The 21,842-nt window shown below is 38.9% G+C and overlaps 1 protein-coding gene across 4 annotated transcripts in view; it reads left to right on the top strand.

Moving 5' to 3' along the window:
* Window positions 1-21,842, top strand: part of RAP1A (RAP1A, member of RAS oncogene family) — a 106,777-nt gene that overhangs the window by 69,724 nt on the left and 15,211 nt on the right. For all 4 annotated transcript variants that reach the window (XM_044447136.1, XM_044447147.1, XM_044447162.1 and 1 more), the window contains exons 3-6: window positions 6,419-6,502; window positions 14,615-14,683; window positions 15,249-15,305; window positions 16,503-16,643. In XM_044447136.1, coding sequence (XP_044303071.1) covers window positions 6,446-6,502; window positions 14,615-14,683; window positions 15,249-15,305; window positions 16,503-16,643 — 324 coding nt within the window. In that variant the 5' untranslated portion in view covers window positions 6,419-6,445. The remainder of the gene's footprint in view (window positions 1-6,418; window positions 6,503-14,614; window positions 14,684-15,248; window positions 15,306-16,502; window positions 16,644-21,842) is intronic.

A 21,842-nucleotide genomic window follows, 5' to 3' on the forward strand; every position in this document is an offset into this window, starting at 1 on the left:
TTCCTTGGGAGCAAAACTATTAGGGGAGGTCTGAAAAGATAATTAGCAAGTGATGTCATCGTTTGGCCAGGCTCTGTTGTTGGGGCAGCGAAGACTGGTTTATAATGTCAACACTGTTAAAATGTTTATCATAGGTTTTGTCATTTTCCTTATTTGTCGAGTAATCCTGAAGAGAATGAACGATTTTCTGGTGCAGCTTAGAGAGTAGAGAGATTTCCATAAAAAGGCAGAGATGTTGCTTTGAGGAGCAGAAAGGTTTCTGAGTTGGCAATAGCAAGTGAGGCCTGACCTTTTACAAAGAGAAAATATTGACCTAAATCATTCCTTTTTGGGAATGGGAAAGTAATCTCGGTCTCTTGAAACTTACTACTATAATTTTTTTGCTTAATTGCACATACTTTTGTGCAATTGAGTGTGAAAAAACAAATTACATTAGCAAGTATTAATGTGTTTGAGGACTGAATTTTAAGGAGGGCCTCCTTAAGCAGAGTTTGCATTTAGCTGCCATATGTGTCATTACTGCAGATTGTACCCCATCAGAACAGTGTTGAAACACTTTGTATTATATAACAGAGAAGGTAATTATTGCATTATTTCTTTGTAAATTTCAGGAGGCTGAGTGGGTCTTTCAGTTCTTTGGTTTTTTTTTCATAGCAACTTTTTGCTCTTTAATTTATGACATAATTCATCCAGTTTTCCTTTCCTTGAAATTCAGCCTTTTAGGAAATCTACTTTCCTCCTAACTCCAATATTTTGGAAAAAAGTTGCTCAGTTTGAAATTTCATAGATGAAATGGCCTGGTTCAAACTTCTTTCATTTTTCAATTCAAAACAAAATTAAACAAATGAACAAACAAACTAGAACAGAACAAAACAGAAGAGAAGAGAAGAGATAGAAACAAGAAAACAAAGCCTTGAACTTAACAAAGACTATTACATAAATATCCAAATAGCAGCATAAATACAAATCAATCAATTATGCATAAGCTTCAACAAAGGCAGACCTATATGTGTGTGTGTGTGTGTGTATGAATTTTTAAGTAAGGCATAACCAGATGTCTGGTGAAACTTCAGATACTGACTCTAGCGCAACATTCTGTCTCGAGCAGATAAAGTTTGGATCAAATATTATTATTATTATTATTATTATTATTATTATTATTATTATTATTATTACATTTCTATGCCGCCCCTTGCCGAAACCTCGGGGCGGCTTACAACATGATAAAATACATTGAAATACAATATTCCTGTTCTCTATTCCATTCTTCCGTTAGAATCCAGTGTATCATAATTACCCATAGATGATAGATATTTATAGACATGGAGCATGTGTTGATGCAACTGATCAGCCTTAATAAGCATTTCAAATAACTGAAAATGTTTCAGGGACAAGCCCAGAGTCTAGCAAATTGTCCAGTATTGCCAGTCACCTATTGCAGGCAAATCATATTTGGCACTTAAACCACAGAATGACAAACTCATCTAATTGATCCAAAATAAAAATAAATTTGTCAGTTTAAATTTGCCATAAAAACAATTTTATAATGCATTTTAAAATCTGGATTTTTCCATAATGTCAATTTAACATGTGACAGTCTGGTTCAGATTTAACAATCCGGGTCCAATTTAAGCCATGATTTCTCAGACTAGGATAGGCCTCTGCCTTTCTTATCCCATTTTCCCCTAGTGTGCCTACCTTCAGCAAAGCTAATTGAGTTTCTTAAACCAGTTTTCTCTGACATTTAGACTATACTTTAAGGGCTTCCTCCAAATCAGGATCTAATCAAGGTTTACATGCCTATTTCTGGGATTCTATGCACCTCAATGAAACAATACTTATAACAATATATTAAAGAAGTACTTCAACTGCTGTTAAAACTACTGTTTTCAGGGTTTTGATTTTGATGCTGTGATCACTCACAGCATCCTGTGGTCACTCACACAGAACAATAAATATTCGTCTGTTTATGCTAGGCTTTTGTTTGCATAACTTAGACATAAGCCCTATTGCAGTGATGGGGAATCCCAAGTGAGCAACAAATCCAGCCCTCCTGGTATCTTAGCCCTCCTCTACCACCAAGTTTCCCCAGATTTCAAGAAAATAAAAACATAAAAAGAAAAGCTTTGGTGAGAGGAGGAGAACAATTTTCTGACATGGATTTGTAGGAGTCATTTCCAATAAATGCGTATGAAGTGTGTGTGTGTACACATGTGCACACAGTTCTAGACATTGCTAAAATTTATAGTTAAAAGAAGCATTAGCGGGCTTAGATAGACCCTTCTTAAAGAGATGCCATGTTATTCAGGAAACCCAGAGCAAGAGATTTTGCTGAGTAAGGCATAATCTGAGGTCCATTGAAGCTTCAAATATCAATACTAAAATGGCAATTCACTGCTTGGATTGAATAGGACATTCCAATTCCTTTTTTCGTTCCTGCTTAAGATCCTGTATATTAATCAATAATGCATGTTTGTAAAAATGGATCATGGTTCAATATGACTGATCAGCCTCAATAAGTGTTTCAGGGAGCAAAAGAAAATATGCAGCTGTAAAGCTGCAGGTCCAACCCTAACAGATATTGCATTGCAAGAGTTGCCATTCAGGTGTAGCAGGCAAATCATACAAATGCAGTTTCCAGATGGGCCCTCCTCCAAGCACTGACCAGACTGGCTTTTCTTCAATTTGGTGGCTGTCTCATGTGCCTTCAGATCATATCCTGGGACTCAGACAGATGGAAAATCTCAGATCAAAGGGCCAAATTCAGCCTTCCTGGCTCTCCAGTCTGGCCCTTCAAGTGTTCCTCAGGTGACCACACCTGCTTTCTTGGTCCCATCCTACCATACCCTCTTCCTCCAACTTCCAATTATTGGGTGCTGCTTTTTCGTCCTTTCTAAAAAGTTGAAATGCCCCTCCGAACCAATTTCCCGTCCTGGCTACAATGTGATTTTTTTTTTTGCAATTTGAGCCCATCTCTTTTGCTTTTGGCTCTTCTCAACCTTGGAATGCAGCCTTTGAGAGCTTCTGCAGAACTGAACTCAGACCCTCAGGCTGAAAGAAGTTCCTCACCCCTTCCCTAAATTAGACTTTATGTCAGTAACTGGTTATAGGATTTCATCCTTACTCATATTTATTTTTGAGCTGCTGTAAGGCTCAATGAAACAATTATTGCCCACTCACCCACACGCATCTATATAATCCTTAGACTCCCTTTCCCATTATTTTGTGGTAGAGGTAATTAGTAGTCCTCTACCCCAGCAGTGAGCCAGGACTCTGTGTGTGCGCTACTTGCATGTCTGCTGTCACCACAACTAGTTAGGACTTTCAGGGAATTACCTGCTTCTGCAGTAAGCAGACCAAATGGGGGTTCTGGGCTCATTACAGATGTTGGGGGAGGAATTTAGATCCCATTGCACTCCTGGTTGGCATTGTTGGGCATTTAATGGAATCTGAAATAAACTTGTAATTGCTCTCCAGAATAAAAGAGCCATGTTTGGGGTGGGTGGTTGTATCATTCATCCGTCACTACTAGTAGCAGCTTGATCTATACTGTTTCTGTTATGCAAAGGAGTTTTTAAAAATAGGCTGCACAATCAGTGTCTTGAGGATGGTTCATAATAGTAGCAAACTTTTTTTAAAAAAGCACTGAAAGACAAATTCTCTGTGAAGATTACACATACCAGATTAGACTTCTTATTTATGTACCCAGGCATTCAAGTAAAAATATGCTTTATTGAATGTGACATACTGGTCTAATTTGGGGGTGGGAAAAGGATGGAGACTGGTATGCCTTTCCCTAGTGTTTGATTGTATTTTCCCCTCTTTATTGTTTTTGCTTTCTCCTGTTTGCTTGCTATTAAACCAGCTGTATGCGTGGAAAACTGGGTTGCTATTGTGAGTTGCATTATGAAAAGCAATAACACTGTTGAAACAAAGATTCAGTTTCATACTAAGAAATACCATGCAAAGACCTGTTGAAAGTTTGTGAATCTAGCGAGTTGAAATGTGTAGGCAGGAACTTGTAGAATACACAGGCAATTCTTTAGCAGATACTGAAACACTGTGCTGGAGTATTTTGTTAAAAAAAGATGTGTATTTTGCTTTTCTCATGGTTATTTCCATAGCATTTATATATCTTTTGCAATATTGCATGTGGCCTTTATCTGTTGTCCATACACTGTTTAACATACCTGCAAATTTTATACATTTTTTTCTTCTCCTCTGCCTGGTATAAGGGTTTGTTTGTTTGTTTCCTATGCTTACTATTTGGCACATAGGAAGCTTCCTTATACTGTCAGACCATCAGTCTCTCTAGCCCACTATTTTTGATACTGAGTGGCAGCAGCTCTCTGGGGTTTCACACTGGAGATTTTCCTACCCTACCTGCAGATGCCCAAAACTGAACTTTGAGGCCTTCTGCATGAAAAGCTCCCACTGAGCTACAGCCCCTACCTAAATATCTGTTCTGAGTCAAAACTTGGTAGCAGCAGCTTTGGCAGCAATTACTCTTGCAAGTCTTTTTGGGTAATTCGCTAGCAGCTTTGCACATCTAGTTACTGAAATGTTTGCCCGATCTTCCTGGCAAAACTGCTCCAGCACTGTCAGATTGTATGGGAAGCACTGGTGGACAGCAGCTTCCTACAGATTCTCAACTGGATTGAAGTCTCAGCTTTAACTGGGCCATTCTAAGAAATTCAGGTTCTCATTTTTAAAGCACTACATAGTTACTTTGGCTGTGTTTTTAGGGTCACTGCTCTGATAGAAGGTTGAACCTCTGCCCAGGTCCCTTATGGACTGAAACAAATTTTCCTCCAGAATTGCCTGGTATTTAGCTCTACCTATATTGGCCTCGAACCTGCCTGGCTTCTCAATCCCTGCAGAGGACAAGTATCCCCACAATGTATTGGTGTCATGACTATGCATCTCTGTGGGGATGGCATTCTCAGGGTGGTGAGCTTTATTGGCTTTGCACCATGCATAGTATTTTGCAGCAAGATCAAAATGTTGAATTTTGCTCTTATCAGACCAAAAATTTTTTTCCATGTACTCGCTATGTTTCAAACATGCAACTTTGTGCACTCCAAATAGGTATTGATATGGGTTTGTTTCAGCAATTGCTCTCTTCTCACCACACTTCCATAAAGCCCATTTTCTGTGGTGTGTCTGTGTGAGAGTTGGGCTTTGGATGGATTCTCCCATCTCATATCTCTTCAGATCTCTTGGAATTGCTGTTGGTTTCTTGGTTTCATCTCTGATTAATGCGTTCATTACTCAGTCACTGAGTTTTGGTGGATAGTCTTCTTTAAGGAGACATCAAATCACTCAATCCTAAAGGAAATCAACCCTGACTGTTCTCTAGAAGGACAGATACTGAAGCTGAACCTAAAATACTTTGGCCACCTAAAGATAAGGAAGGACTCTCTGGAAAAGACCCTGATAGTTGAAGGCAAAAGGAGAAGAGGATGGCAGAAGATGGGGTGGCTGGATGGTGCAGAAGGCATGGTGTTGGGTGGACTCTTGTGTGGTCCATGGGGTTGCAGAGAGCTGGGCACAGCTTTGCAACTGAACAAGAGAAGACTTCTCTAAACAGAGTCAGACTTAAGCCATATTCTTTCCATTTTGTAAGAATGGATTTAAGCCTTCTTATCCAGCTCTGCACAGCTTAGTTTGAAGATGTGTTGATAGCTTCTTGGTCTTAATGATGCTGTTTGCCTAGATATGCTTTCCCTCAAACTCCATAAGCAGTTGTATTTAATAAAAATCATGTGGCACTGGAGTTGCACACAGGTGAAATCCATTTAGGTACATATACTATATGACTTCTGTAGGTAGTGGGCTATACTGGAGTTTCTTTAAACATGTCACAGCAAAGGGAGTGATTACTTCTTTTTTATGTCAGTGCATCACACACATGGGTTTACACCAGTGCAGAGCCTGTTGTTGGGAAGCTTCTATAGCTAAGCATTTGATTAGGCAGGAACCGCTCCCTTTCCAGGAATACGTGGCCCATTCCTTCTATTCCTTTTTGACTGCCATAGCATCGAGTTTGGGAAGTGTGTCTCCCCTCAACTTTTGAGTATACTGACAAGTAGCAGCTTGTTTTTGCTTACTTAACTTTTGTGCCACAATAAAAAATATTTTGTACCTTCACAGTGTTGAGAAACATGTGTATATCAAGTGCTAACAGTGCCAGTCAAGAGCATTTCAGTTCCAGGTTGTTATATAAAAAGAATGTGGAAAAGTCAAAGGGGACTTTTAAAGGCATGCTAATGATAACCTGTACAAGTGAATGCAGAGACATGGCAGCAATGTGAGGAAAAGCCATGCTAGTAACTGTTAGTAAAGGTTAGTAACTGTTCGATATGTATTCTGCCATACAGAGAAACCTTAACTCTTATTATTTTCTTCTCCTTTTCAGATTGTCAGTATTTCAATAGACCACATCATGCGTGAGTACAAGCTAGTGGTCCTCGGCTCAGGTGGTGTGGGGAAATCTGCCTTGGTGAGTTGCACCATCATGGTGATAATGATTACAATAATAGCCATTATCTCTTTTTAAAGAGTTAGTCTTGTCATAAAGGGTAGTTCTGGAATCTTCAAGCCTGGCTCTTTCTGTAGTTACTAGTTCAGATGTTTACATTTCAAGCATTCTGCAAATGATACTTAGTTCTTCCTAGCTTGGAGTTATTCTAGGAACAAAGAATGGTACAAGTTTGAGGTTAATAATTATTATTTTCTTTGTTTAGGGTTAGGCTAAAACCTCTCTCAGATTATATGATCAGAAAATCTGTCTTCTGTCACTGGAATATTTAAATCAGGGGTATCCAGTTTTCATTTAGACTGTTTTGTTCTCAAAAGTGGTCTGGGGTTTGTCTGCCTTCATAAATGTTATGTTGTCTAGTAGTAATGACTTATATAGCTATGATTCCAAATTGTGACAATATGTGCTTAATGTAGCATCATGTGCAACATACACGAGTAGTTGATTACCTGTACCTTGGGAAAGAGGAAACTATTTCTTCTAGGTTTCACTTTGTGCAAAGGTGTTACCTTATCTTGATTAAACTTTGGGAGAGGCACTAGGACCAAATAAAATTTAGCTGGAGGCTACAGATGGCCCAGGATAAACCAGTGAGCCATTTCTAATTTAGGCCAGTTTGTCTATGTCTACAGAGTGGTTCAGAAACTCTTCAGCTAAATTTTGGGGATGCAGCAGGAACATTCCACTGGCAAGGGGTTGTGCCTAGAAACAAGTGGGGTAGGACCAAAATACAAAACACCCAGCATATTTTCTCTTAAAGTTTGTACTTTAAGTACAAACCTAAATCTGGAGTCCCAAACATGGTGTCTGCGGCACATCCAGAAATTCCCCTATCTCTGCTTTTTAAATTGGAAAGAAATTATGCAAATACTGGGGAGCAACCAAACATTTGTGGTGGGAGTGGCAACCACCTAGAGATGTGAAGAAAAAAGTGAAGTCATCTGAGGAACCCCAAAGGGATGGAGTTGACCCCTCTTCTGTACGTTCATCCATCCTGATATACTTTTTGCTATATTTATTGCACGTGGCAGAATCAGTGCTAGATTTCATACCATCAGTAGGAAATAGGATGGGTTTTAGCTGTAGGGGAAGCTTAACTGGATATTCCAAGGAAACATTGAGTCCTGTGCTGACTACTTCCTTGACAACTGGCCACCTTTCTCAGGCTTTTGAGTATACAATATTCTATACAAATAGATTGTGTTTTAGTGCTGAGATCAAGGATTCTGCAGGAGTTCTGAATTTTCCTTGAAAAATAGCTTCATGCTGTTGTTTCAACCATGTAGTTTGCTGGACCTTGCAGCTTGTACTCTAGCTAACTGCAACTAAATTTTTGGAGATGAATTGCTGAAAGTTTTAAAAGATCATATTTTAGATGCAGTTAAATGTCAGTGGCTATTTTAAATTCAAAGTCTTAAATTACTATTCCTCCATGTTTACTGTCTTCCTGTTTTCAGTGACAGATATGTAGCCTTGAATAAAATGTAGCACATATCATGAATTACAGGTGGTGTAGGTACTTGTGGCATTCCATGGCTGAGGGTTTGCCATTCTCTGTGACACTGAAATAGATGGGTAAAATAGAAACAGACATTAGAAACTGCAATGGCAGGATGGGGAAGCCATTTTTAGTGGTTGCCCACAGTGCTTAAAAGAATGACAGGAAAAAAATATAAAAAGAATGACAGGTGAACTCACGAGTAAAAGAACATTCTTTTTCTCCTTTCCAGAAAGTGCTTCTGATGATAAAACAAGTGAATTCTAAAGATGGTTTGTTAAATATTAACCATAGGCTTGAAGATGTTTAGGTGGCACTGAACAAGACACCCTCCTTCACTATTTTGGGAATAAGAGTGACACGCTTCACAGAAAGACAGAAAAGTACTGATCTGAGCAATCTGGAAGAGTCTTCAGCTTCCTAGATCTGAGGCTGGAAAAGAGCTTTGACCTTGGAGTCGGGTATCTGTGCTCAGATTGCTCTTCCTCCCACCCTGCATTTGGTACAGAGAGAACACATGGACTGTTTCTCTGAGATCATAAGAAGATTCTTGTGGGTAAAGGGGATGGGAAGAGGGCACTCCAGCTTATTACCCTTCCCATCTGAAGAACCTCAGCTAGACAAGCTGAAATCTGCCATCTAACTGACTTGCAGTTTGTGTCCTATCTCCTCCCCTGCACAGGGTGCCTGTAATTCTCCATGTTCAGAGGTTTACAGTCATCCCCACTGATTGTGTTCTAAGACTGCAAACTGCTCTGTGCAGTACTCCTACTGAGAGTACTACATTATTGTAACTGTAGACAATAGGAATACAGAGTTTCACTAATCTTTCTGTGGTGCTTTGTAATTCTGCCTACCTGCAGCATTCCTGGCAAACTGCATTGATGGAAGGAGGCTGGTTTTTGTGTCTATGCTGTTCTTTTTAGATAGTCATACAGACAAATATTAGAGAATTTTAGTGCATCCCTGGAAAGAGCATACACTTTTAATAAGTTTATGTTTTATGAACACCCACTGCATGCAGCACTCATGGCTGCTACTGCAGTGGAAAAGAGCTGTGCACTCAAGTTGAGTGATTTTACAGAAGCATTTCCTTGAACACAGTGGTTCAGCCTTACATCAGCATTTGATTAGTTCTCTGCAGGTATTTACTCTTCTAGTTGTTTCATTCACCTTTGTAGCAAAGTGTCCTTGGGTTTTGTCCAGCTTAAGTTGGCAGTGGGACATTACTGTGGCATCAGATGCTCATTATTCAGCTGGTAGCATGACAAATGCATCTGTTAGTATGTGGGTAGTAGGTTTTGCATAAGCTTCATAGCGAATTAAACCATGTTTTGTCTCTCAAAATGTTGTCTTTCATGTCACATTCACTTTTCTAAGTGCAGGAGATAGAGTGGTAACCATATTAATCTGTTGCAGCAAAACCAAGAGTGTTGCAGTATGTTCCAAAGAGTAATAGATGTTTTTATGGCATGCATTTTTATGGATCAGGAGTCTACTTTATCAGATGTCTGAATTATTATCCTCACTTGGCAGATACACACACACACACACACACACACACACACATATATATATATATAAAGGAGGAAAAATGTAAACAGTGAGATCAGAAGGAGAAAATGCAACTTCCCCACAACAGCTATTCTATTAAAGCTTAAATGTATGCAAAAACATTTGTAACAACAATAATTTATGATGAAACACACATACTAGTATTGTTAAGGTAATTAATACCTGTAGTCATAGGAAGTCATTTCTATGGGTGATAGACTGGAATTTATTGATAAGTTTTCATTATTGCTGTTTTGGTTTCTTTGCTCAGGAATTTCCAAAATTAATGTGAGTCCTTGGAGGCTAAAATATTTTCCAGCTAGTTTCAGGGCACTGCCATTTTAGATGTCTGATTTCTTCCTATGTATTCTTCATGACAGGATGCAATCATTTCCCAAAAACACCCTTCTGCTCTCTACATAGGGCAACTAGGCCAGTCTGCCCAGAAGAAATGGATAGAAAATAAAGTGCTGGTCAGCACGTATGAACAGAGAATTCCATAGTTTGGGCAACACCAATAAAAGACCCTGTTTTCAGTAGCTATTCACCTTGGTGCAGAGGTTGGTGTAGGGAGACCTAGAGGAATGCTTCTTAAGAAGATTTTAATTCAGAGTTCCATTCATATTGTTCTTGGTTCACTCTGTGTATCTAATAATGCAGATACATGTAGCTGAAATAGTTGTGTACTATTTTACCCTCCTCCCCTTCCTTTGTATTCCTCTGGTTCTGTATATCAGTGTTTAGATGGTAAGCTCCTTTGAGTTAGGACCCGACTTCTGGAACCAGAGTGCTATTGACCATTGTGCTGTTGATACTGATTTTGCTATATAGATAAAAATAGGTGCTTGCTTACAACAAGCTACAGTAAGTTACTCTTTAAGGTACATTTTCTTTTGTGATTTTTTACTTTACATGGATAACTGAGAGCTCAATATAATAAATTATTAATATTCAATTTATATTTTGCTAATTAGTAGTTCAGCAAGACTCTAAAATACATTTCCTATCCCCCAAAGCTTGTGAATTACTTTATATTCTGAACCATTAAAATAATTTACCTGAGTTGGTATGTATTCTTATTTGACAGCATGGGGAAGGATTGTCTGACAGCAACTCTCTTGTGTTTAAAGCTTAAGTGAGATCTCTGAATTTCTGCCATTTAACAAATAGCATCTTAAGTTATTGAAATTTTCAACATATTAAGAATAACATCTCAGGGCTCTTTTACCTTTAAGTAAGACTAAGGATTAGTAATTATTTATCGGACCTCTATATTTTGGCCTAAAAGTTTGTCATTATACTTACAAGTTTCTTTGCAATTGAGGGTTGTATGGGTTATGAACTTTTGTGTGGGTATGACTTTTTATTGTGGTGATATGTTAGCAAAAATGTCTTAATCTTTTTCTAAGACCCTGATTGTGTCCTAGATTGTGTTAGGATGGTAGAATGACTTTTCAATGGGCAGCTTCCTTCCTCCTTTGCAAGAAAAGTACCCTTGAACATGAAAGCCAGAAAAATGCTTTCTCCCTTGTTAGGAAGTCATTGAAGCATTCAGCACTCACTGAAATACAATGATGCCTTTTGCAGATAAGTGGCCTTTCAAAATGAGAAACCACTTATTAGGGGTGATAATGCTTGTGTTTCTTGTCATCACAAGAAAAATCCTAGCTTTTACCCAGAACAAAATGGGGCTGTTGTTTAAAGGATTCTTGTGATTTCAAAGAGCTAACAACTAAAAAAAGCTTTTGCATGACTCACAGAGGCAAGACTGTTGCTGTATTTAAAAAAAGGAATGTGTGATACCTGTCAGTTAATATTTTTTGTTACAAAAAAGGGCAAAGATTTTCTTCTGAAAACTAGTGAGGCCTATTCAGTAGTGAGATGACCCTAGAAATCCTTTCCTGAAACCCTGTTTTTAGCTTGCAGGCTTTGGACAGATCTCTAAAGTAGCAATTTTATTGGCATACCTCATAGTGAACTTGTACACTTGTAGGAAAATAGATACTGCAATGATGAAACACATGCATACTCATATGAAAGAGGCAATTTATGTCATCAGACCCGAGTGCAAAATCCAATCATATGTATTAATGATTCTAGGTTTCCTTCTGCAAGTTACATCAATGAGTAACTATTATGTAATAGGGTGTAAATTGGAATGCCTGAAATTGTAATTCATTTTTTAGTTCAGACCCAGGTTCATATAGTAATGTCAGAGCCTTATTTCATATCTTGGTTTGTTTGTCAGGATGCTCTTTGTGATGAGCCACTGAACTGAAGCTAGCAGCTTCTCAGTGAACCATCCTCAGCCCTGGTTTGATTCCACCTACTTAGACTGCCTATTAAGTCCACCGGGATAAGAGGGTTACCTGTTCCAGTTGAGCCTTTCTTGAGGAACAAGAGCTTCCTGAGCTTTACACTGTTCCTGTATCTTTCATATTGCACATTAACCACAAATGTGCTGCTTGGTATCCGGATCTGTCCTTTGTTCACGGGACTGCTCTCTATCCACATATCCGTGGAAACTTGCATACATACGTGCACAAAGAACAAGATATAAGTTAGTTTGCAGAGACATGGCACACACTTGATAGATTATGTATTACATTACACAGAATGCAGCAATTAGCTTAGGATATTCCATTTCAAATTGTACAAAATTTGTTTTGCTACATGTTTACAGACAGTAGATGATTATTTAGCAGACTAGCTGCTAGCTCTGAACTGTTAAACTATTCTTAACCACAGCGTTAGAAAGAAAGGAGTGAAAGTGGAGAGTTACAGTTGACCAAACTTAGGAATGGAGAAGGTGGAAAATGGTGAGGATGGTCTTTTGGAGGCCTAAGTGCTATGGCGGCAAACTTGAATTTTGCATAGGGTTGCCCATGCAAGAGATGGAACAGATCATTATAGGGAGAAATCAGAGTGTGTGTATTTATCTGCTTCAGAGGCAGGGGGAAAGCAAAACATTTTACTTCCTTCTTGTTCACAGTATCTCTGAGCCTTGCACAGTAGTGAATGTGGCTCAAACATACAAGTAGAATTCAAGAGGGAAAGCAATGCAGTGTGCCTCTGGAACTTTAACCTAAGCCCAAGAAAAATATCAAACATGGAAAGACACAATGAAGATGTAGAAGTGAAACCAGGGAAGGGTATCGAGCTTGGCTTTTTTGCAAAGTACTGTTAATCTTAAGTGGTTTCCAAGATCAGGCTCAAAGGAAGACTAGCCTCAAGGGCACTTAGAGAGTTCAGCAAGAAACACCAAGGAGCAGTAACTTTGGGGTATACCATATGGAGTTAAACAAAAAAAATGTGATAACTTGAATTCAGCATGAATAAAAGTCTTCCTAAGACTTCTGGCCATTTGATTGATGAAAGGCTATCTGTTTAGGCATTATAAATCCATACTTCCAAAGATACAGGAAATTTCTAGAACAAAAGGGGCCATGAGGAATGAACAGCTCTAGCTTTAAGCTATTAGTCCATCTGGAGGTAAAAATGCTTCAGGATGGAAGGATATGTCCCACCAGGACATTAGATCAGCCAATTCAGGTTTCCCATGTGGATTGCTTGAGTAAGTTGGTAACTTGGAGGTCAGGAAGGCATTCCATTATCTAGAGTTCTCATGATTTGTTGCTGCAGTGAAGGCAATTCCTAACAATTTGGTGAAGGGGGAGAAAATATAACTTCTGTCGATTGCTATTGATTATGCATTTACCCTGAGATTCTCTTGCTCCCAAGTGTCCTGTGCAATAACCCCATAGATGAGCATCTTATTAGCACCCTATCCAGGCAAATGAGATGCTATTATGTTGCTCCCCCGAAACTTAATGTTGTTTTCCAAGGGTCTTTGACATGTCCATGCTGAGACTATTCATAACTGGGGAATATATAGCAAACAGTATTTTGACTGACTCTCAGGGTGAGCCAGAATGCATGCTTCTTTTTATATAGTGGACTATGACACACTTCATAACAACACAGCCCTATTCCTCAGCATGCCTCTCTCGATCTATCCATCCTTTTCAATAGATGCAGGAAGCAACATCTCCACTATCATCTCCTGTTTACTGAAGGAACCTTAGTTATAGCTCTGTTTATATGTATGTAAGCCTGCGTGTGTGTGTTCACACACACATTTATTAGTATGCATAGCTTTAAAGCAGTTTCATCGTATTTGCTGTATTTTTCTGTGGTGGTTTTGTTTTATTTTTGCAATGCACATGCACAGTTACATAGACATAGAAGTGGAATGTGCCAATCACCCGTAAGCAGTGCAAGTGATAGTCCTGACTCCTGAGATAACGGGGATGTGTGACTAGCCTGCTTTACAGTATAAAACTTTTATATATACTCTGGACCATAATGCAGAATGTCTCAAACCATTATTCCCATGCAAGTGTCTGTATGCACAGCAAAATTGGGGAGAGACATGTGCATGTAAGCCCTTCCTGTAAAGACATGTGCATGTAAGCCCAGTGTCCCCAGCTGCCAGTTAGATATGTGAAGATCTTGTTAGCACCTTCAGCTGAACATGTGTGCAGAACTCACATGACTGTAAAGGCTGGCTTATTAGAGGACTCTGGGAGTAGGAATGACTTGTACAACCATAGTCCTCTCCCTACTTTTGCCCAGTACATGATCAGGCAAATCCCTCCATAGGGCTCCAGCAGCTGAAGGTCAGAGTGAGGAAACATCCTTATTGAACTATTTTCGCATTTGCAAATGAAGAAAACAGGCTTTAAATGTGAAATCACATTTTTAAAATGGTATTTAAATAACTGAGTTACAGGTTAGTTACTTGAAATATGTACACATACATATTTAACCTGTATTTTTATTTATTTTGATCTTTGTGTATCACTGCTTAAGCTAGACTGAGGTAACCGGAGTATAGATTAAGGAACTAACTAAGAATTTGTGAGTTATTTATATTTTACCTGATTAGGCTTTCAAATAACTTTGTTTGCTGGCAATTGACTGATCCAATCTATTCTTTCCCCCTCCTTATTTTTTTCCAGACTGTACAGTTTGTACAGGGAATTTTTGTTGAAAAATATGATCCCACCATAGAAGACTCCTACAGAAAGGTATAGTGTACTTGAAACTTTTTGCAGGGAATTATAAGTCCATGTTTATGACTATTTCCTTGATGATAGCATATATCAATGTTAACTCTATCAAAATGTAACATATGTGGTTAACATTCATTAAGGCATGTACTTCACTGTTCCACTTACTGGAATAGGAAAGAGACTTAGTTCAGCAGTCAGGTACTTGACTTTACATGCAAAAGGTCTTAGGTTGAACACCCTACATCTACAGGTAGGGCTAGGCAAGAATTTTGCTTGAAAGAATGTAGTTAATTGCTGCCAGTCCGTGTTGATAATATAAGTGGTCTGCTTTGATGGCTTCTTGCATTCCTACTCATGATTAATGGACTTGGACAGGTAATAATCTGAGTACTCATGTGAGTAGAAGAACTACTTGTTACTTGCATATTTTATCTCCTTTCACCTGCCACACTGCTTCTTGGATTAATGTGTACTTTTGAACACTCAAGAAACAGTGAAAAAGTGCAAAGTAGTCTACAAGTAAGCACTGTGTCTTTATTTGTCAGCCTTTGATAATGCTTGTCCTTTTATTGTCTTTCAGCAAGTTGAAGTAGACTGTCAACAGTGTATGCTTGAAATCCTTGATACAGCAGGGACAGTAAGTAAGATCGGTCTTGAAATCTAAAATCCTTAATATTTGAAGATGGCAAGAGATATCTTTAGATTATAAGCTTCTAGGAGCTGGGATGCTGCTGTTCATACTGTGGGAAATTCTGTTTATCTTTTTAATGATGTCTCACAAACAATACATACATAAATAATATTTCTTGTCTCTAATTACAACCTTGTTCAGATTAGCTCAAGTTGTTCAGATGTGTTTTGCAGCATTGTTTTTATTATGGATAAACTGAAGTTCCTTATTAGCATTTTGGGCTATCATGCAGAATTTAAATAGGGAGATTTTTAATTGGAACATTATTGCAAGAATTCTGAAAAATTTGACAACTCTATTAAACACTGTTGCTTTAAAACTGACGGCAAACACACCTGTGTGATAGAGGAAATTATGTGCACTAGTAAAAAGTTTTTAAAATGTGCACCGCAGAACTACCACTATTAAGTGAAACTGCACTTCCGCCAAGCATTTTTGGTGTTTATTCCTCAAAGCAGAGGTGGAGAACCTGTAGTCCTCCCTTGAACTCCAGCTCCTACCACCTCTAGTCAGCATGACTAATGGTTAGAATGAAGGGGACTTACAGTCCCACCGTATCTGAGGGGCCACAGGTTCTCTGCTCTCCCTCCTGATTCCTGAGACCATAAAGTCTGCAGTGGCTCTTGATATCATCAGATGAGCCCCCCCAAATATTTAAAGTTTGCTTCACACCTTACAGTAGATGTGGGCTTCCATTATGGACTTAGTTAAACAGCTTTTCATTTGGTCTGCACAGTGATCCACCTCAGCTCCTAATGAACATTTCAGCTGAGTACTACGTGTGTGTGTGTGTGTGTGTGTGTGTGTGTGTGGATAGAAGTGGAATTCTGTATCTTTATCTGTATAAAATCTGTCTGTAGATGCCTTTCTCAGTGGAATGTGATGCACATTTCTCTTGTAAGGTGTGCTACAGCTCGTTAAGTACTGGAAAAATCACAAAATTTGTTTATTTTGTGGTTTGCTCATTCTGAACTGTGACTTCTTTAAAATTAAGTTCACACGCTTCTCTGGACTCATCCAAGGCCAGATAATTAGCCATGGCATTCTTTGGTATCTGTTTGAACCTGGGTCTCTTATTGTGTGTATACTAAACAGCTAATTATACTTAAGCACTAATTCTTTAAAATATATATTTGCTTGCAGGAACAATTTACAGCGATGAGGGATCTCTATATGAAGAATGGTCAGGGGTTTGCACTAGTATATTCTATTACAGCACAGTCCACATTCAATGACTTACAGGACCTGAGGGAACAGATCTTACGGGTCAAAGACACTGAAGACGTAAGTAAACGGGTTTTCCTTTGTGAGCCACTGGAATCTTTCTCTCACTGAACAAGTCAGCATCTGTTTTGCTATATGTCCAACAAACTCTGTTTTAGAGTATTCTGTATACTCTAAAATAACATACTCTAAATAACATTCTCTGCTTACATATTTGAAAGACGCTTCTTCATCCATGTGTACATTACAGTATGAGCCATCTGTGCCCAGCACCCTGCACTGAGGTTGAAATCTACAAAAGTTTGAGTCCCATAAGAAGTGGTATTGCTTACAAACTGAAGGCTTCTCTGCACGAGTCATTTAACTAACTGCTTTAATGAGGCAGCTTCTTCTGTTTTCTTAGTGAGAAAAAGAGTGCATCCCTTAAACAATTTTCCAGGGGTATACTTTTGCTGCTATCCTATATGAGTTATTAAACAAACACAAGGTGGTGATGCAGAATAGCGCAATTGCAAATCAGTAGCGCTTCCTATGGTGTTATAAATAATAGCTGATTTTCCTTGCTCCAAAAAAAAACATGCTAAACTGGCTGGAAAATACAGGAGAGGGTCTGGAGGAGGAAGATGTTACGGGAAGAACCCACAAATCTCCATGAGTGAGGGATCACGACTGCACAATAGAAAAGTCCTGCTAGCTATGGTAGATGCACGCACCTTATCAAACAGTATTTATCCATAGTGAAACACGTTGCTAGAGTTATAAAAGTCAGTAGCTCCATTGACCTGCTTCCCATGACACAACAGCCCACCATGAGAGCTCTTGTATCATGCCAGATCTTGTGATCATGCCATGTGAACCTGGTGGCAGAGATTGTTTGAGGGTTATACAACCCTCAAATAACCCTAAAAAGCCATGGATTTTTTGGCTTACCTGCAAGCAACCCATGCTACCTAGGTTTGCATGACACAACAGCTACAGCAGAGGCCAGATACTCACATGCACATGACACAAGTGTCCCTGCGTATAAATTAAGCCAAGGTTACTGTTGTGTCATATAGACTAGGTCATTATCACTTTCTGCTGAAGATGGATGTTCAATGAAGATGCACTTTTCTGGTTGTGATTACTGTTTGAATAGTAATCTAAGTGCTCAAGCAATTTAGGAATAGCAGAAGAGGTATAGTCAAAATTTCATGGCATTTTGTCAATATTGTGAAGTTGTTAGTGGGCTAAAAATCAAAGTACTAACAAACATCATGTTACATACTGTCTTAAATGTTAAGCAATTATCGTCAAAAGGAATATAATCCTTTTAGTATATTACCCAGAGCCTTTGGACAATAACACTTTCACAATATAACTGAATGGCTTGCTGTTAAATTATATTCCATGAGGAGAATGTGTGCTATGCCTGCCTTATTTTTATGTTCCCACATCAATTTTATTCACACACTCACTTGCATGCAACATAGAACATTGTCAGGATGACTGCCTGCCTTTGCCATCTTGTCTGCTTAGATTTATATTTATATTCAACCTAGGAAGCAGCCTCATATTCCTTGACAGGGTGGCTAAGGTGCTGTTGGATGCAACAGAAGTGCTGCTTCACTGGCAGAACAGGCCTGCTGCTGCTAGAGGTCCCCCTACTGCAACAGTGGAAAACTCTGTCAGCAGGAGCTATTCTGGGGTATTCCAGGGATGTATTGCAGAGGCCATGGATCTACAGGACGCTACACCTTCCTTGTTTGCCTGACACAGTCCAAGCATGCCTGAAGTTATACCAGTCCAGGAGCTGGTGGTTAATTACTGTTAATGAGAGTGTTGGGGAAAAAATAAGGAACTGAAAAGGCTTGTGCAGGGACAACCCTCATGGGACTTTGGGTCAGTGGATGTTCTGCCTTGGATTCTTTTCCCAGCTTACACAAGAGTGTTCTGTTGAAATATTTGCCTAAGTCAATTCATGCAGTATGTAGCACAGCAGGGAATTAAATCCAGTCAATGCAGTTCTCCTGCATGTGTTTTTGCCTTACCATTTTTCCTTGGAATTATTTGTGTAAAAACGTTGGTATGCAGTTTCATTCACATCAGTATTACTAACTATCACCTAGATCTTGATCTTGGAAAACAGTTATCAGTTGGCATATATTTATTCTGCCATATTTCAGAATGGTATAATCAAGGTACTTATTTCCATGCCATGTGCTAAAACTGGACTTTATGCTATATAGAATTACACAGCTATGAAACACGTTGTGTGCTGTAATCACTACCAATCACTTTGCAGTTCAAACTTTAGCTTTGTATTGCATTATCATTTCCTTGGCATCATTTATGCTATAACATGTGTGTTGAATGGATGTAATCAACAGGGTGGGAACGAACTTCTTAAGCTTTTTTCCCTATACCATACTCTATACATATACATGCAACTTACACTATACTCTAGTGTAAGTTGCATGCCTTTTTCTAAGAGCCATTAAAAGTTGCTGATAAAGGCATAGTTTAAGGAACGTCCTTTTCCTCTCTAGAGCTGGTCTTCTGCTCTTAAATGTCTTCTCAGGAACTACATTGTTGTATTGTTGCGTGTATTTGTTTTTACATTTGTTGCTGTTAAATATAAACAGAAATCTGCAGGAGACTCAAATGAGTTTGCAATTCTAAGAATCAGACCTATGAATTCTGCGGCAGGCCAGCTTTTTTCAAGTTGCACAGATTTCATAGGCTTGTGAACTTTTTAAAGCTTTCTTTAATTTCATGCCATTTAGTGGTAGAAAAATATGGAAAATAAAAATACCAACCACACGTGTATGTTTCCCCAATAAGCTAAAATGAAAAAAATATACATGGAGGTTATATGCTGGGAAATTTGCTCATTTTTTGGAATTTGCAAATTTGTGTACAAACATGTTTGTGCAAAATCTGATTCCATCAATGAGTGGATGCCAGAACAAAAGCTGCCTGACTATCTACTTAATGCAGACAGAATGGTCTTTACCAGTGCTTTTTTTGTAAAAAAAAAAAAAGGTGTCGGAACTCACGACTTGAGGTCACACTTTTACACAATGGTTGTTGCCAGCAGTAAGCATTCAGTGCGCGACCACACGACCGATTCCAAGCCGAGCAGCGCCCTCACAATCAGCGCTGACAATCAGCTCCGACACACAAGCAGCCCGCAGGCACTATGTTAATGATTTTTGCCACGGATCTGCTACGCTCAACAGGGCAATTCACAATCACTTGGAAAAATCCGTCAAAAAACAGTGCTGGAACGCTGTTCCGGTGTGTTCTATGACAAAAAAAAGCTCTGATTTTTACTATTTTACTAAACCCCCATGCATCCTTGGGGTTTTGGTATTAAAATTAAAATAAAATTCAGATTAGATAATAAAAGAGTATAAAAAGAGAGAGCAACACACACAGAGAAAGTGGGATCTATATGTAATGAGTATTTCTGTCCTTTGATACTTGATACTCTTGGGAACATAACAAGGGCTAGATAGTGGCCATTTGGTCTGATCTTGCAGGGCTGCTTTTCTAGATGTTATAATAGCAGCTCACAAACCCCAGTACACCTGGGGATTATTGTGCTAGGGAATACTATTTTTACATCAGGACCTTTGATTTCCAAGTAGAGGGTCCCTAGTACCACCAGCCAAAATAGATTGCACAGCTATTCTGTCCTTTTCTCCTTAACAGATTTTTTGCAAAAAGTGGTAGGAAATGCAGGAAGGTGGAAGTAGGTCACATGAGAAAACTGTTCTGGGCGTAGGAATCTACTGGATTCTCTAGCCTCAGCTCTGCAGCCTCCTGTGCCTGCGTCTGAGTTCCTGGCAAGTGCACCTAAGCATTTGCAGGGTGCTTGCCAGAGATTGAGCCCCATGTGCTGTGCAGACGGGGTGCCCCTCCGGCACCGTGTGCAGCAGTCTTTGTGTCTGACATGGGAGAAGGTTGCCAATTCATTCCACAGGTGTTTGCAGACTTCGTTTTGGCTCAGCCTGCTTTCAAAGACTGGGCCAAGCACAAGAGGAAGTCTGCAAATACTAGACGGACAGATTCCGGTGAGTTTTGGTCCAGCCCTAGGTAGTAGATGATGTCTGGACCCTCCATTAATTTATATGGTGGCACAGTGATTTCATTATAAAAGTTTCCTCTGGAAGCATCCTTATACATGTAGTTTTGTACTGAATCATTCCAGAACTTCAGCAATAAGACATGGTGCACCTGTGTATCACATTGTATTAACCCTTAAATAGCTCACAGGAATGATACCTAATCTAGAACTAGAAAGTGGAGGGGGAGAGATCTTGGTAGAATCAAATTGCAAACTAATTGTATCTTTGTATTCTGTTTGTGTATCTCCGCTGATCATTATCTGTGAGTGACATTTTTCTTTCTGCAATGTTTTTGATACTCTCTTTGCTTTAAGTTGCTACACATTATTTTAGTAAAACTAATCTTCCTTTAGGTAGGGATTATGTTCTCACAAAGTCTTTTGAGCCTGATTCTTTTCTTAGCATTTAGGTCAAAGCACCATGATGTGGAACTGTCTATACTGCTTGAGGTGACACTTCTATAGCATAGTGTATCGTATGACTCATAGTGGAGGCTATTCCTCTAGCTCATATTAGTCACTTTTTCCAACAGTTGCTTACTTGTAGATCTTACTATGTTAAATGGTGGTTTGTTTGTTCGGTTTTTTGTTTTTGTTTTTTGTATTTGCTATGAGTGTAACTCATTTTAACCAAAATACTTCCTATCTTGCATCTTGAAATTCCAAATTTTATCGCAACAATAACTTGTTGAAATCTATTTTTTTCAATAAACTTATCAGCACAGAACACTTAAGCATATGCAATATAGTGCTGTTGTGCAGTCAACATTCTTTTAATTCAGTACCTATTTTATGTTATCCTTTATGCTACAATTCTGAGCAGATGTATGCAAGTTTAAAAAATACCAAAATCTGTGAATTTGCATGGTGCCTAACCAGCTTGCTTAGAGTCAGGAGTGTGGCTATATTTTCACTGCCATCTCTTTGGCATTAAAAATACACTAATTTGCATGTCAGAGAAGAAAAACTAATCTGTTTCATGTGCATGATTTCCTTTTTTAAGGAAATGGGTTGTGGGTGCATATGTGTACTCATCTGAGTTCATTGTTTATGAGCAAGCTCTTCATGTCCAGCAGACTGCCATACTTGCCACGTAATTCCAAGCAAGCATATGGGGCTGGGTCCGGACCAGTTTTGACTTAGGCCCC

Source organism: Varanus komodoensis, unplaced genomic scaffold, assembly GCF_004798865.1.
Source record: "Varanus komodoensis strain SLA01 unplaced genomic scaffold, ASM479886v1 scaffold1, whole genome shotgun sequence".
Lineage (NCBI taxonomy): Eukaryota > Metazoa > Chordata > Lepidosauria > Squamata > Varanidae > Varanus > Varanus komodoensis.